The sequence below is a fragment of the Maniola jurtina genome, chromosome 13 (assembly GCF_905333055.1).
Source record: "Maniola jurtina chromosome 13, ilManJurt1.1, whole genome shotgun sequence".
NCBI classification, from domain to species: domain Eukaryota; kingdom Metazoa; phylum Arthropoda; class Insecta; order Lepidoptera; family Nymphalidae; genus Maniola; species Maniola jurtina.
In genome coordinates, this window is record NC_060041.1 from 14,048,022 (window position 1) to 14,065,625 (window position 17,604).

The 17,604-nt window shown below is 37.0% G+C and overlaps 2 protein-coding genes across 2 annotated transcripts in view; one reads left to right on the forward strand and one right to left on the reverse strand.

Annotated features, from left to right (window-relative positions):
• LOC123871244 (uncharacterized protein C1orf198 homolog) overlaps positions 1–17,604 on the forward strand; it is a 504,106-nt gene that overhangs the window by 309,590 nt on the left and 176,912 nt on the right. The gene's annotated exons all lie outside the window — the stretch shown is intronic.
• Positions 1–17,604, reverse strand: part of LOC123871233 (scavenger receptor class B member 1-like) — a 102,455-nt gene that overhangs the window by 36,751 nt on the left and 48,100 nt on the right. Inside the window, exon 2 of the mRNA XM_045914915.1 lies at positions 14,899–15,064. Coding sequence (XP_045770871.1) covers positions 14,899–15,034 — 136 coding nt within the window. The 5' untranslated portion in view covers positions 15,035–15,064. The remainder of the gene's footprint in view (positions 1–14,898; positions 15,065–17,604) is intronic.

The window sequence follows — 17,604 nt, forward strand, 5'->3', positions numbered from 1 at the left end:
ATTTGAGAGTTTCTTTTGGACGTTATCTTATTTCTGACTGGCCGGAACGACGCGGCTCCGATTCTCCAAATGTTAATACGACGAAAATTGATTTACATAGTGTGAGAACTTATTAAGCGATGAAATGATAATATCGATATCTATCGATAGTATAAAACATCGATAACCACGCATCACTACCGCAAGAATGCAGTCGATCCACTTTCGATGAACATCGGACGTAGTACCAAGGGCGGTGCAGGGCCTTCCGGTAACTTGACACACTTTGTATACGATGACCTCTCTGGCGCAGTGGTAAGCGCTGTGGTTTTATTAGTGGGAGGTCCCGGGTTCGATTCCCGGCAGGGGTTTGGAATTTTATAATTTCTTAATCTCTGGTCTAGTCTGGTGTGAGGCTTCGGCCGTGGCTAGTTACAACCCTACCAGCAAAGCCGTGCCGCCTGCAAGCGATTTAGCGTTCTGGTGTGATGCTGTGTAGAAACCAAAGGGGTATGGGCTTAATGAAAACTGCCATACCCTTTCCAAGTTAGCCCGCTCCCATCTTAGACTGCATCAACACTTAACCAGACGAGATTGCAGTCGAGGGATAATTTGTTTCTGAATAAAAAAAATACGTACCTACCGCCTTATTAATTATTATACAGTAACTATTATATTACGCATACTACTAGTAGGTAGGTATAGCTTTTATTTTACATTTTTACCCGACTGCGGCGAAGCCTAAAATAAGGGTTATGTGTTTGATCTGTAGGTAGATAATGTCTGTTATGTCTGCTCGTAACTACGCAACGGCTCAACTGATTTTGATAAATGATACTTCATCAGATTCGATGATTGCAGTGTGAAGATCTTTTGCTCGTGGCCAAAATCAGAACTAACGCCGTCACGCTGTCTCCTTGTATGTGGTGTTGGTAAGTAATAAATTTGATTTTCCCTGTTTTTTATAAAATTAGAGCCATATACATAACTTCACGATATACTAATGATAATAGATGCAGCATAAATGGGTCTGCATCTTAATTAACACTATTATTTAGCACTAGGTAGGTAAATGTGTCTATGTCTTATTTAGCACTACCAATTATAGTATTAATAATAAATAATAATTTGATTGTTGGTAACTTGTCCATCACGTCTCAACAGACTACAGAGCAACGGATCAACGTGATTTTGTGCAGGGGTGTAGAAAGACCTATAGAAGGCTATATTTTATCCGAAATGAATTGACTTAACAGGGCTCTCTTCGTCACTCGCTTCATACAATCGTAGTTCCAATTTAATTTGAATATTAAGCAACCAAAGTACATTTGCAATATTCTAGAAACTAATATCTTAACGGATGATTCGTCAAAAGAGATCTCTAAAAATTTTTTTTGCTATTCTATCGAGTGGGATGGCAAATGAAAGAGGAATGAAAATGAAAATTGTAAGCTCATAAATATGAATGTACCACAACATTAAGGTATCCCAAGCGACAGAAAAACAATTTTACTGTACCTAATATTTCAGTGTTTACTAAGACGATCGCAGTCGGGTTTTAGTTTTCACTCTTCCTTTTTCCTCCGAACTAAGTATTTGTAAAGTAAGTAGGTAGTTTGCGACCCATTGTTTATTGTTAGCTTTAATTTTAGAAATAGCTAAGATGTAACTCACTGTATATACCTAGGTATAAGTAGCAATAATAAAACAATAAAGCTTATTTATTTTATCGTATTTATTTCATTATTATTATTTTTTATTATTATTTTACAGAAACATAATATATACCTAACTAGCCGATGCTCGCGGCTTCGCCCGCGTGGATTTAGGTTTTTCAAAATCCCGTGGAAACTCTTTGATTTTCCGGGATAAAAAGTAGCCTATGTGCTAATCCAGGATATTATCTATCTCCATTCAGCCAAATCCGTCTGGTAGTTTTTGCCTGAAGGAGTAACATACACACACACACACACACATACAAACTTTCGGCTTTATAATATTAGTGTAATATACAATACCGAATACGTCGTTATTAACATTAATAAACTTATTTAAAAATGCAGTAGGTAAGTACCTGAGGCGTCGTCGGTACATTACATCGGTATTTCAATTGGATCTTGTATTCTTGTACATCCATAAAAACCAATAATTTACAGCGGAAAATACTCTGGTATAGAACGCAGTAGCATATTTTAACTTTGGACCTTTGATACTATTAAGAGGAAAACCAATGCGAATGACATAGACGATTTCACCTTCAAACTAGCAATTTTGACATGTCATGACCCTCTATTGACAATTAATCAAGCAGACATTTCAATCTGCGAAATTTACGCGGACTTTTAGTATTTTGACGTAGGAGGGTAAAAGATCCAGTAAATGAACGAATAAGGACTACCCTGACATTGACCTAAAATAAGGTATATGAGAATCGTTCTATATATAATTTTTATATTTTGTGTGTCTGTACACAGTAGGTATACACTCTTAAATTATTTAAATATCAAAAAATCAAATAAAATGCGTGGTATTAATTATTATAACTTATTTTATTTAACAAAAGGATAAATTGCCAGTAAATGAACTGGGAATTTCAGTGAATGAACGAACTCTATCTAGTGCATAAACTCTCGATTCCTATTAATAAATAAATTCTTAAATATATTTTCGGCTTGGAATTCAAAAAAAATTGTCAGATTTTCACAGTTTTTGACTTATTGTATATTTTTTTCTACATTTTGCGCGATAAATCAAAAACTATTTTACATAATAATAATAAATAAAACCTGTTTTAGAATGTATAATAGAGCCCTTTCTGTATAATAGAGAAAAACTTAATGCCCATGTTGCACCCAAGTCGCTGGAAGTGCAACATCAGCTGCTGAATGTTTTGAGAGTAGTGAGAACAATATACCGTAACACATGTTATCAGATTTGTTCCTTTGAGCCGAGAAGCCACATGTTCTGATGCTTTTTAGACAATCTAAGATCTCTCATTAAGTGGTCCAAATCATTTTGATTGAATAGTCTAAGTTGAGATGTTAAAGTCACTACATCGTCACTACCTTCTGAAAGTTCTTGAAGTAGATTGGAGGTACTGGGTTGGGGCTGAGGTACAGATTTATCACCAGAAGTCAGAATCGTTCTAATTGTAGACTGCAAGTTACAATAGAGTCGCTTGAAACAATTTTTTTGCTGTTTCTTCTGGTTATATTCACAATGCAGAAATAATAATCATCATGGTGTTTAGATGGTTCGCGCCAAATTATAATACTTTTTTTAGTAAAAGTAGGGTCTATTCTTATTTGCTCATAAACGCAATGAGGAAATACAGCTTCCACATATAAAAATTTGGAGTCCAGGCCTTGCTGTTAGCTGCTAATGGGTTCTCAAAGTAGCCCGAGTATGCTTGTTTTACAAAGTAAGACACACTTGCACGACATTCTTTAATACGTACTCGCCACCAAATGGTACAAAAATGATTGGAATAACTTGCAGATGTTCTTCTTGATGTTAACACCTTGATAAATTTTGGAAATTACTTGTGTGATCTTAATAAAGTGTGAACATACAAAGTGTGAGTATAGTGCAAAATATGGGGGTACCTGTATCTCAAAAACTAGAGCTGCTGTGTAAAAAATTAAAGTAGATCTGAAATCAGCGACGTCAAATTAGTAAGAAACAGTTTCAAAACCTAATAAAACAAAAAAGTTGAATTTTGTATGCCAGTGAAATGATTCGGAATCGGAAGCCACTTTATATATCGCGAAATTTGGAAATGTGGTCAAATTTTCGAAATCCATATTTATCAATGAAAAGCGACATAATTTTGTAAGTAGTACTTACTTACTTCAGTTTACTATTTTTGAACAGTTTCGCAGAGGTACAACAATCGGCCTCATTCAATCAGCCGCCATATTTATAGTAACAGGCAAATAAATACAATTAAGTATTGGAACTACAATACCTATGCTCCTAAATGTATCTTAAAAAACAAGTCTCATTCAGCGTTACAAGTGCAGAAGAGGAAGTAGACAGACGGATTAACATCAGTTCGAACAAGTACTGGGCACAAAAGGAAAGAATTAAAAGAGCTTACCCAGTACATCTTAAAAGATCCGTTACAGATACATGCATCCTGCCATGCCTCACCTATGCCAGCCAAACATGGGTCCAGACAAAGAATATAAAAAGAATAATAGTGACTTGCTAAAGGGCGATGGCAAGGAGCATAACTTAAGGAAAAAATATTCAAAGTGAGAATTGAAGACATAAGAAAAAAGACAAAGCCTACAGACACCTTGAGACATGCCCTAAAACTGAAATGCAAATGGTCATATTGTATCGATTTTTACAGATGAAAGAAGGACAGGAAAAATCTCCCCTTGGCCAGGTCCAGCAGGCAAAAGAAAAATAGGTAGACCGAAGACGCGTTGGTCTAATGCTATTGTGCAAATCGCGAGAGAAAATTAGCTTGATAGTACCAAAGACAGAGAGAAATGGGGATACCCAAGAGGGATCCTTATCCAAGAAAGAAGAATACCAGAATAAATATTTTAAAAAAAATCTAAAGAAAAATTAAACCGACTTCAAAAACCACAAACACTAAAAAGTAAAAATAATTTTAGTGATTGTGGTTTTTGAAGTCGGTTTTAAAAATTTTTATTTCACAATTTTTAGTGGCCCCACTGTACTATAATATGCCATACTCAGTTAAAACCCTACTGTTTACTAAGATATTACACTGATCGCGAGCAATTTGCTCTTATCCATTGAGGAGTTCCGTTCTCCATCTCGGAAGATATTCATCAGATCTTCATCAAATTTATATGGGACCACCTGCGAAGTATACCCTATCAAACAAAAAAAAATCCAAATCGGTCCAGGCGTCTTTGAGTAATCGGGGAACATACGTTAAAAAAAAAAGATACCGAGGAATTCAGAACCTCTTCCTTTTTTTGAAGTCGGTTAAAAATATTTTTTAAATTTTGGTAACAGTTTCCTTTTTGTGATCCCAGGGAGCTTTAAATATCGATTTTGAACCAAATCGGTCAATTAACAAAGAATTTCAAAATGGCGTCGACTTTTTTAAATTTTGGTAACAGTTTCTTATTTTGTGATGCCAGGGAGCTCTAAATATCGATTTTGAACGATATCGGTCAATTAACAAAGAATTTCAAAATGGCGTCGAATTTTTTAAATTTTGGTAACAGTTTCTTATTTTGTGATCCCAGGGAGCTCTAAATATCGATTTTGAACGAAATCAGTCAATTAACAAAGAATTTCAAAATGGCGTCGACTTTTTTAAATTTTGGTAACAGTTTCTTATTTTGTGATCCCAGGGAGCTCTAAATATCGATTTTCAACGAAATCGGTCAATTAACAAAGAATTACAAAATGGCGTCGACTTTTTTAAATTTTGGTAACAGTTTCTTAATTTGTGATCCCAGGGAGCTCTAAATATCGATTTTGAACGAAATCGGTCAATTAACAAAGAATTACAAAATGGTGCCAACTGTTTTAAGTTTTGGTAACAATTTCCTGTTTTGTGATCCAGGGATCCTCAGATATTGATTTTGAACAAAATCTATGACAGTTCAAGAAAATAGATTGTAAACACTATTTAAATTATTATCATTAACATTAAATTAAATGAAAACACGACGCGCGACGTGTACTGCAGCCCCTGAGCTTGAGCACAGGCCGAGCCGGTATAAACCGATTTCTCTCCGTACGCGACGTAGCGCCTGTGCTCACGCACACACGCGCCTCAAGCTTGTAGTAGTGTACCTATCGTAGCGCGCTTGTATGAAGCTTTGACTCTGTTCGCTACTCATGTGGTTATACAACGCAATACCAAACTCACAAACATTCGTACAAACATACAGACAAGTATATACTCACACACACTCACACACACACACATGGACGCACGCACACGCACTTTTGAACGGTTTGAACGGAACACGGTTTTGAAATTGAAATTGAAAAAAGTGTAAGAATTTGTAAGAAAATATTTAAAAAAGGTATATCAGCCGGTTTTTTATTCCAGCTCTTAATACATGTAAAAACGTCCAATCTGTTCATTTACTTGAGCCTTTACCCTAGTACCTAATTATATCGACCGCCCCATATCAAAACAAAGTAAATGTCATTTTTCCGAAAATCGTTTTATGTCATAAGCCTAACTTTCATAGTATGTCCCGTTGTATTGTAAGGACACCCACATTAAAGTAAAATTAAAAGCTAGTAAGTCGCTTTGACCATTTTAAAACATAGTAAGTCTATGAACTCGCTAGGTTTTTTATAGATTAATGCGCCTTACTAAGTTTTTCAAAGGAATTAGATTAAATAAAATAAAAATCACCCATTATCTAAATACCATGTCAAAACAGTAAATACTTAATAATGCATTAAAACTTAAAAGTAAGATAGGAAAAGTCAAAAGGAGTTCTGACCTCTACATGTCAACTGTTAAATATGGCTTGCAAGGGAAATACTTTGCATACTTACATAATGTTTTTAGGGTTCCATATCTCAAAAGGAAACACGGGACCCTTATAGGATCACTTTGTTGTCTGTCTTTATGTCCGTCTGTCCGTCTGTCGTGTCTGTCAAGAAAACCGATAGGGTATTTCCCGTTAACCTAGAATTATGGGCAGGTAGATAGGTCTCAACTCTCATAGCCCAAGTAAAGGAATAAATCCGAGAACAAATTTCGTGATTCTAGATCAACGGGAAGTACTGTATAGGTTTTCTTGACGGACGGACGGACAAATGGACAGACAACAAAGTGATCCTTTAAGAGCTCCGTTTTTCATTTTGAGGTACGGAACCCTAAAAAAGAAAGTGATGCACATCTAATGAATAAATGTGTAGGCCAGTCTTCACACTAAAATATTTAAACCCCTTTAATTTAAAAACTGTCATAGCCTAGTGGTTAGAACGTCCGCCTCCTAATCGAAGGTCGGGGGTTCGATCCTGGAATCACGCACTACTAACTTTTCAGTTATGTGCGTTTTAAGCAATTTAATATTGTATATCAAATCTTTGAAAAGAGCAACCGCCGAGTTTCTTGTTGAAGACTACGGCCTAAACTTCTCTTGAATTTAAACCACTTACTAGGTTTTGATCTGAGAAAGAAATTTGACATTAATTGACAAAATTGAGAGACCTAAGCTTGTATAAGAACACAGAAGTGTCATAATTCGTGTTCACTTTGCCTAACGTCTCTCGGAGAGCAGAGAGAGATTTAAACTGTTTCTTATAATCATTGGCCATATTTCAAATGCGAAAGTGTGTTTGTTGGTTTAATATTCAATCACGCTGCAACGGAGCAACCAGTCGACATGGTTTTTTGCATGGATACATTTAAAGACCTTGAGAGTGACATCTCTCTCCGCATCGTATTCTTTATTGCTGAGGGTTGTGACCTCTTTCCATTATTCCTACATCTAATGGTAGGTTTTCTTGGGATGCGGTGAGTTCAAAGAGCCTACGGAACTCGACTAGAAAAACGAGATTTTGACTCTTAGGTTTAACGGTTATAATTAGTTATTATTATCAGTGATAAAATTGATTAGGGCTGCCAGGTAAAATGACATTTATCTCGGAAAATCAAAGAGTTTCCACGAGATTTTTTCCAAGTTTGCGCTACTAAGTACATATATTATGAAGAGGAAAGGTTTGTTTGTTTGTTATCGATAAACTCTGAAACTACTGAACTACATGCACTAAAGACATAATCATCAACATCAACCGACAGACGTCCACAGTGAACATAGGTCTTTAAAAGGGTCTTCCACAGGCTACGGGTTTGCGCCGCCTGAATCTTTGCGCTTGCGCTTGACGACAATCATGCTTTAAAGAAAGCAATGATGAGGTCCAAGTTGGAGCACGCTTACCTAGAAGATGCCTATTCACTCTTGGCTTGCAGGTATCTAAGGTATATATGGCAGGAAACACGGCCGCCGAAATGGCGTTCCAACCTTTAGGCTCTCCCCATTACCCGCAGCATGAATCTGAGCTTTCTTATGATGGTTATATTATTATGTACATATAATATCTCATAAGAAATCTCTAACACACAATCCAGCTAAGTAGGTCCAATTTCAAAAAAAGCTAGCTAGCCGACAAATCTAACTCAGTTAGGCAGCCTTCGGGAACCTTCGAGATGTCTCTCGTCCAAAATTCCTCAATGCTTGAAGACCAGTCTTTGAATAGTGCATGATGTCAGTGATGAAAAATGGATCCGAAATATAGGTCTTTTTTGTACACAGGAAATGCCTGACGCATACCCCTCCGTCATGTGGGGCTTGCACCTAACTTGCACTACTACGAAATCCATTTCGGAACACGGCACCCGGAACGAGGCGCGCTATCTCCTAAAAAACATAGGTATAATACCTATTTAGAACACTTACTATCTGTCATCATAATCTATGACAACCTCCGAGTATTTACCTGGTAAAACCGTGACTTTAGAATAAATTTTAGTATATAAGCAGGCTTCATTTAGAAATGAAAAAATCCCTATTTTATTTTTCAACGATTATAAACACAACTTTCATTCAAAAATAATAAGCTTAAATTCATTTTAAATAATATTTTGCGACGAAATGACGCGCACAGTCCTTCCGCCATGACAGTCCAGTGGACACTGAATTCCATAGAGCGCCTGCAAGAAAATAAATAGCACAGGAAGTTTTTTGGTTAGTTTTAGATTATTTAAGAAATGAAAAACATTTAGTATAAAACTAACAGTTCGAATTGATTGCTAAACCTAAACATATCATTTTCTGGAGGTTGGCTTCAAAGTATCAAGATGTTAAAGAAAATTTTTACAGAACAAGTTGCGAACAGCAATGTTTTCAACTTGTTTTTTTATTTTATTGGGATAATGTATACTAAATTAAAAGAGGCACTTATAATCTTCACAAACTGAAGTTTTTAATTGCATGTATTTAATAGCTGTTAATGCTTTAGAAAAATAAACAATTTACTTCAAAGTACAGCATTTTTGCGATTTGTCAAATAGCAATTACCTTAATAGACGAGAATAAGAACATAGAAACCTTTTATTCCAAGACACTCTTACCTCGTTTACTTCCGAGGGTTGTGATCCCTTCATGGATTGACTTGAAACATTGTACAGTCGTTGTTGTTACTTTTTAGGGTTCCGTACCTCAAAAGGATAAACCGAACCCTTATAGGATCACTTTGTTGTCTGTCTGTCTGTTTGTCTGCCTGTCTGTCTGTCTGTCTGTCCGAAAAAATACCCGAGTGCGGAACCCTCGGTGCGCGAGTCTGACTCGCACTTGGCCGGTTTAAAAAAAAAATAGCGCGTGGTGATGGCCTAGTGGTTATGATGTTGGCCTTTTTTTCGGGAGGTCAGGGGTTCGATCCCGGGCACGCACCGCTAACTTTTCGGAATTATATGCGTTTTAAGCAATTAAATATCGCTTGCTTCAATGGTGAAGGAAAATGTCGTGAGGAAAACTGCATATCTGAGAGTTTTTCATAATAGGTATCCTCAACAGTGTGTGCAATTTGCCAATCCACACTGAGCCAGTGTGGCAGGCTATGACCTAAACCCTTCTCATTCTAAAAGGAGACCCGTGCTGAGACGAGTAGTCTGATGTCTGACCCTAGCGCAATGGATTGATCATAATGATGATGATGAATCCAAAATTAAAAAAAAAACACTTATGACAGATTTTTCAATCGTCAAATAATTTTTATCTGAGGAATTTTGATGTATTGACTGATTTCCTATACAAAAACTGTCGAACCTTTATTCCTCAGATAAAAGTTATTTGACGATTGAAAAATACGTCCTTACCCGAGGTCTACTCGTAACTTTGGGGCGAACCGCTAGTTAGGTATTTTAAGAAACTGAAAATGCATAAAAAAGTGGAGTAATGAAACCGGGTTTTTGAAAGTACCGTCTCGTATAGTACCTACTCATAACTGCAGCACTTGATTGCGCCGGTTACTTATATGAACTAACTTTCACTATCTTATCTCGGAGTGCAAAAATGAGGCGAAAATGTTTTCTTGCAAAATTTCACATTTTTGAAGCAGGCGTTACTTTGCGGAAGTTAATCACACTAATATTATAAAGGCGAAAGTTTGTATGTGTGTGTGTGTGTGTGTGTGTGTGTGTGTGTGTGTGTATGTTTGTTACTCCTTCACGCAAAAACTACTAAAAGAATTTGTCTGAAATTTAGAATGGAGATAGATAATATCCTGGATTAGCACATAGGCTACTTTTTATCCCGGAAAATCAAAGAGTTCCCACGGGATTTCGAAAAACCTAAATCCACGCGGTCGAAGTCGCGGGCATCGGCTAGTGAATGATATAAGAAACAGGAAGCTATTTTACTAAGGTAATTATATATCACTTGCTTTAACGGTGAAGGAAAACATCGTGAGGCATCAGGCGACCTGCACGCTTGATAGTTCTCCATAATGTTCTCAAAGGTGTGTGAAGTCTGCCAATCTGCACTTCGCCAGCGTATGTATAACCCTTCTCTACTCTCTATTTTACTAAAACTAGATGGTACAACGTACAACTCCAATAAGTCAGAGTTGCGTTCCCCAGATCGAACCCTGGACCTTCCAAATGGGAGACTGATGACCACTAGGCATCACTAGGATAATAATAATTAATTATTTGAATAGAATAGAATATATTTTTATTCAAGTAAACTTTTACAAGCGCTTTTGAATCGTCAAAATAATTTTGCCACTGGTTCGGAATGCCATTCCTACCAAGAAGAACCAGCAAGAAACTCGGCGGTTGCTCTTTTCAATTGTTCAATTTGTCAATAATATGCCATACTATTTTTAAGTGCGGAAACCAGCCCAGAGAGAGAAGAAGAAGAAGAGAAGATGCCATACCATACGAACCATTGCAGCCCCGCAATCGTTCATATAATTTATCATTTATATAATCTTCGATTGTATTATGTGCTTTTTCCAGGAGCATACTTTTAATAGATTTTTAAACTTTTGTAAAGGTAAGTCTAAATTTGACTATGGAATTTTATAATATAACAAGTGTAAATTAAACATTTATAATACCCCCGACAAGTGAAGGTTACAGTTACTAGAAAAGAGCTGATAACTTTCAAACGGCTGAACCGATTTTCTTGGATTATAGCTATGAACACTCTCGATCAAGCCACCTTTCAAACAAAAATAAACTAAATTAAAATCGGTTCATTAGCTTAGGAGCTACGATGCCATAGACAGATACACAGATAAACACGTCAAACTTATAACACCCCTCTTTTTGGGTCGGGGTTAAAAATGTTATGAGTATTACAAGTATTATGAGCTTACTAAGTAGAGATTTCTAGACTTTAGCTATCCATGCTTGTTTTTGTTTTAATCGCCTGACCCACTTTAGGTACAATTAAGATAATTTTATCTGTCTGTCTGTTAGTGTGTCAAGACTCAAGACAGAACTTGTAGACCCTCGATGCTTGCCCTTGCATACAATTCATAGATTAAGGGCTAACTACATCCTTTATAGGCAAATATATAACTTAAATAAAAAGTTGCTAAGATATTTTGAGTTCATATGGAATATTTTCAGATTTCAATCTTTAGTTTATCCAATCACAAAATAACCGGGGTCGGGGATCGTACCGGGCACGCAACTCTAACTTTTCGGAGTTATGTGCATTAAGTATCTGATATTAAGTTATTGAAACCTGCATGCTACTGGTTCGGAGATGAGATTGTGCTCAGTAGGCCGTCGTTGGGTTGTGATGACGATGATAGTATAGTAAAGTGTAAAACGGTGCTAAATTAATGAAAATCATCAACAAATCGATTGCTATCTCACCCTGTCGCGTACTATAGGTAGATAGGTAGGTATATTTTTAACTCCCGACCCAAAAAGAGGAGTGTTATAAGTTTGACGTGTGTATCTGTGTATCTGTGTATCTGTCTGTGGCACCGTAGCGCCTAAACTAATGAACCGATTTTAATTTAGTTTTTTTTGTTTGAAAGGTGGCTTGATCGAGAGTGTTCTTAGCTATAATCCAAGAAAATCGGTTCAGCCGTTTGAAAGTTATCAGCTCTTTTCTAGTTACTGTAACCTTCACTTGTCGGGGGTGTTATAAATTTTTAATTTACACTTGTACTCGTCATAATCTAGTAGAAGTTGGTCGTTTAAAATGAGCTGACTTTGACACAGTATTACGAAATAAGTAAGCAATAACTAACTACTCGGAGCCACTACAGAATGCATAGTTAACATCGCGTGTTATTATTTATAGGAGCTGCTCAATTCATAAGTGAGGGCGATTTAATTTACAATCGAATACCTTTTGCCCGCGATTTTGTCCGCTTTATATAATTTATAGCCTGGTAACACTCGGGGGTAATGCAGCTATGTATCAGTAAAAGATTTTTTTTTAATCTGATCATTAGTTCCGGAGATTATCCCCTACATACAAACTTATAGACCTCCTATCCATAAGCGTGGCATGCACAGGCCTAAAACATGAAATTTAGATGTACCTACATTACGGTAAAGTATACAATAATAATCTATACTAATAAATAAAATCGGAGTGTCTGTCTGTAATTTCGAAATAACTACCGCATATTAAGGTCATATGGTTATTTGAACGATACAATAACTGAATCACACGTTTTTAAAATTTTTGTCTGTCTGTCTGTCTGTTTGAAAAGGCTAATCTCTGGAACGGCTGAACCGATTTTGACGGGATTTTCACAGACAAGTAGAGGATTGATCAGGGAATAACATAGGCTACTTTTTTAACCGACTTTCAAAAAGGGAGTTGTGTTTTTCTACCTATGTACATCGAAATCTCCGAGATTTCTGAACCGATTTGCGTCATTTCTTTTTTAATCGATAGAGGTACTTTGCGACATTGTTTCATAAAAAATTTGGAGTCCAACTCCTCAATCCTGATGCTGCAGGGGATCTGACCAATCCACGCGGGCGAAGCTGCGGGCATCAGCTAGTAATTAATAACAGTCAAACTCCTGAACTATACCTATCCGTTCGCGGATGCTCTTTCCTTTCACACTTTCTGAGAAATTTCGGTCAGAATATCTGAAAATTCTCTCTGTAATCACACTAATATTATAAAGGCGAAAGTTTGTGTGTATGCGTGTGTGTGTGTGTGTGTGTGTGTGTGTGTGCGTGTGTGTGTATGTTACTCCTTCACGCAAAAACTACTAGATGGACTGTTTGGAATGGAGATAGATAATATCCTGGATTAGTACATAGGCTACTTTTTATCCCGGAAAATCAAAGAGTTCCCACGGGATTTCGAAAAACATAATTCCACGCGGGCGAAGTCGCGGGCATGGGCTAGTTAAAATATAATAAACAAAATAAAATTTTATCTCTCTGTATTGCTAATGTGAGACTTTTTAGTCGTTTCTATTTTATCAAGTTAAATTTTACTCATTATACTAAAAACTTGTATAGCGTTATCTTTGATTCTATTAGTAAGGTAATAATATCAGTTATATAAAAATTGCTGAAAAAACTATTTTTATTGACATTTCATTAAATCACCCTGTACATTAGTAGATTGCCTGTAGGTAAGCATATTTTTTCAAACCGCTGAATCCAGTAAATTGACACGCAAAATGATAAATTACGAAAAGAACGCTATTCGTGTGGCAATGCAAAAAAATTGCATACTTGCTAGCATTTCGCATAATACAGTGTTAGTAGGTCATGAATTTGTTTTTCTTCGAAACTAGCAGACCGCCACGGTTCACTCGAGTTCACCAGCCGTCACTGTAACTTCTCAAATTAACTTTAACTGGGCGTAAATTATTATTTATTATCTATCTAATCCCGAGATCTATAAAGCGCACTTTGATTTTACGTTTCAGTTAAAACGGGATACATTTATGTCAGCGATATAATGCAATCTCGTTTTAACAGTCAAAATAAGTCAAAGAAAAATCAAAGTATGCTTATGGATCTCGGCCTAAATCCATTTGCATGACAGGCAATTTTTTTAACTAATAAAAAAAAGAGAGCAAACGAGCAGGCGGGTCACCTGAAGCGACGGAAAGGATTTCCGTCGCTATTCCGACGGTATGTGAAATGATAGATTAACTTGAAAAGTAAAGTAGGTAGAGCCTCAGGGTTTAGAACTTCAAGTATTCGTTTTCACCACATTTCTCTCGTTAGAGTGAGTGTAAAATATCAAAATTACTTATCTATGGGAACGAAAACAGCGCGGCCGGCAGGCGCCGCAAACCGACAATTTTCCGGTTGGCCACACATTTTGCTTGGACAATCGCCTTTATGAGACCGATTTTTTTATCCGACAATGGCTGACATAAAGAGGCCCTAAGTAGTTTGTGCTGTCTTTTGGACGAAAGGGCTTCCGAGAAAGTCAGGCGGCTTGCCGTCAAGCTCGTAGATTTTTGCTTGAGTCAAGCATTTTGACTGTTCACAAAGTTTGCTTGATGCTTGAGTCAAGCATTTACGTGCTTGTCGTATGATTGATACAATTATATATATTATTTGCCTGACGTGATGTTCGGACAGTGTTCGAAAATGAGAAAAGTCCAGTTTGCTGGCTCAAGCTGCTTGACGGGTGCATCAGCTGCTTAGTCAAGCAAAACAAAACTACGTGCTTTGACGTCAAGCCGCTTGATTATAGCCAAAAACCGCCGAGTTAGTTCTGGCGCAAGTAACTTGAATTCGAAAAAGTTATATGAGTTACGCGAGAACAATATCTTAAGTCGCGCTTAATAAAGTTTTACCGACTTCATAATTCTGCCAGTTCCGCAATTTTTCATATGTATTCAACATTATTTACTTCTAAAGTTATATAGTTGCCGGTTACGGGCAGACTGCCCTACCACGCCAGGTATTGTGCCCTATTTATGGCCTTGATTTCTTACCGTGACTGATCTTGCCCTGCTGCGAGATGAGCATGTTGAGCGGCAGCGGCTTCTTGTCGCCGGGCAGGCGTGGCGCGAGCCCGAACAGCCGGTTGCGGGCAGACTGCCCAACCGCCAGGTATTGCTTGTGCCCCATCTTGTGGTTTTAGCGATACATCCGGATAGACTGGAAGGAACAGAAAGAAATTGTGAATTTTCAAGTTGAAGTGCAGTGAGCAGGGCATGCCATAGGGTAACCATTGGAACGAATTCACTAGCCTGCGTGGAACCACTTATTCTACACATAGGCCTTTTCGAGAGCGCCCAAACACGGTCCTCCACATTCCTCATCCACCCACTTCCCGCCATCTTCTTCAAGCCACCAATTCTGCGTACTGGAATCTAAAAGGTCTAAATGGGAATTCACGTAAAAGTACTCTACCAGCGCTACTGCAACAAAGATATAAGAGGGGGACGCAAAGTGACTGGATAAGGAATTCTGCTGCTCGATTGTGGTAGAATGACAGCTACAATGTCACGATCGCAATCACCTTTGATTGGTTGACGCTCGCTCACTATTGGCTACAATACATTGTTGTAACAGGAGTAACATAAATTCAGCCAATCACAACAATTGCGATTATCCTAATGATTGATGCAGATTTTTCGGAATCAACATACTGATGTTTGGAAGAGATGGCGATTATTAGGTAAAACATTATGTTTATGTCCAACAGTGGATGTCCACCTGCCGAGGTGAAAGTTATGCAGTAGGTATACTGTTGAAATAATTAAATATTTTATTTCCATAGTTTAAATTTTATTAATTTCTTTATACTAGACGATATTCGCGGTTTTGTCCACGTTAAAAGTTTTGTTGGCATAAAAAGTACTCTCCAGGTCTTTAACTAGGTACCTATATCCATCCAAGAAATCACGTCGCTTGTGGCGTGATTGAAGGACAAACGACAAGCAAACACACTTGAACACATTAGTAATAACTAGAAGATGCCCGCGGCTTCGCCCGCGTGGATTTAGGTTTTTTTAAAATCCCGTAGGAACTCTGATTTTCCGGGATAAAAAGTAGCCTATGTGCTAATCCAGGATATTATCTATCTCCATTCCAGCCAAACCCATTCAGTAGTTATTGCGTGAAAGAGTAACAAACATACACACACACATGCAAACTTTCGCCTTTATAATATTAGTGTGATAATATTAGCAGTGATTTTTAATTGAAAATGTTACCATAAAACTTATGGTAACCTAGCCTAATGTTTTCATTAAAGAGTTAAGTAGTTAAAAATTGCTTGTTTTTCCTGTTGTACGAAAGTGTTGCCTAAGTACTGTAGGTGCAAACTATATTTTGCAACCCAGAGTTAGGCTTGTAATTAACTTAAAGCACATAAATCTTCTAGTTCCTTGTTAACATAGATTGTGCTCGGAAAACAGTTAGATTGTATGATAGGTGTAATTTAAGATACACTTTAATTGAACGTTGCCCGTTGGCAAATATTATTAGAGCATGACGGATTTTTGGGCGTTTCTCTGTAAAACAACTCAAATTACTGACAGATGGACAGGTGATATGCTCTATATATACAAAACTAACTCGTTGGGTAAATGGTTAGCATGCACGACTGCGGATAACGAGGTCTCGGATTCGATTCCCGGGTCGGGCCAAAAATAAGATTGAACTGAGGGTTCCATACTCGGGCATTTTTTCCAACAATTTGCACGATAAATCAAAAACTATTACCCATACATAAAAATAAATAAAAATCTGTTTTAGGATGTACAGGTAAAGCCCTTTCATATGATACAGCACTTGGTATAGTTATCGTACTTTGAAAATTGAAACACATTTTAATTTTTTTTTTAATGATGTAACCACAAAGTCGCGGTTTTCGGATTTATTCCTGTACTTGTGCTATAAGACCTACCTACGTACCTTTCATGATTCTAGGTCAACGGGAAGTACCCTATAGGTTTCTTGACAGACACGACAGACAGACAACAAAGTGATCTTATAAAGGTTCCGTTTTTCCTTTTGAGGTACGAAACCCTAAAAAAGATCCCGGATGGGTTCAAAACGGTTCGAAACTAGACGGACTAACATCGATTAAATACCTACGTGAGTATGGCCGTAACAACCTATACTTATAAGTAGGATAGTCCATAATATGAAGCTTGCATTATTATTGTGTATCATCTGCAATCATACAATATTGATATAGCACGTTGTTTATTATCTATCTATACATATAATAAAATTGTAGAAAAGTGGTGTCTGTACAATGGAAATATATAAAAAAAAAAGTAGCAGGGGTTGTTATTATATCGATGCCGAACCCGAAATTGTAATTAATTTTTTTTTTTTGTCTGTTTGTCTGTTTCTCTGTGTGTTTGTGCACGCTAATATCAGAAACGGCTTATTCGATTTAGATACGGTTTTCACTAATATATTGTAGTAAGCTTCACTTAGCATTTAGTGTTTATTTCATGTCAATCGGTTCATAAATAAAAAAGTTATGTCAATTTAAAGAATCACGCTGCCCGAAAAGTCACTATTCCACGCGAACGAAGTCGCGGGCACAGCTAGTTATTAATAAGAATACTAAGGCTTCAAGTATATTATTAGAATATGGACATAATAGTGCAGAGTGCTAATCCTTAGCATCGGTCTAGATACAATGTTGAGGCGACTAACGACTTGTCAATTAGCAT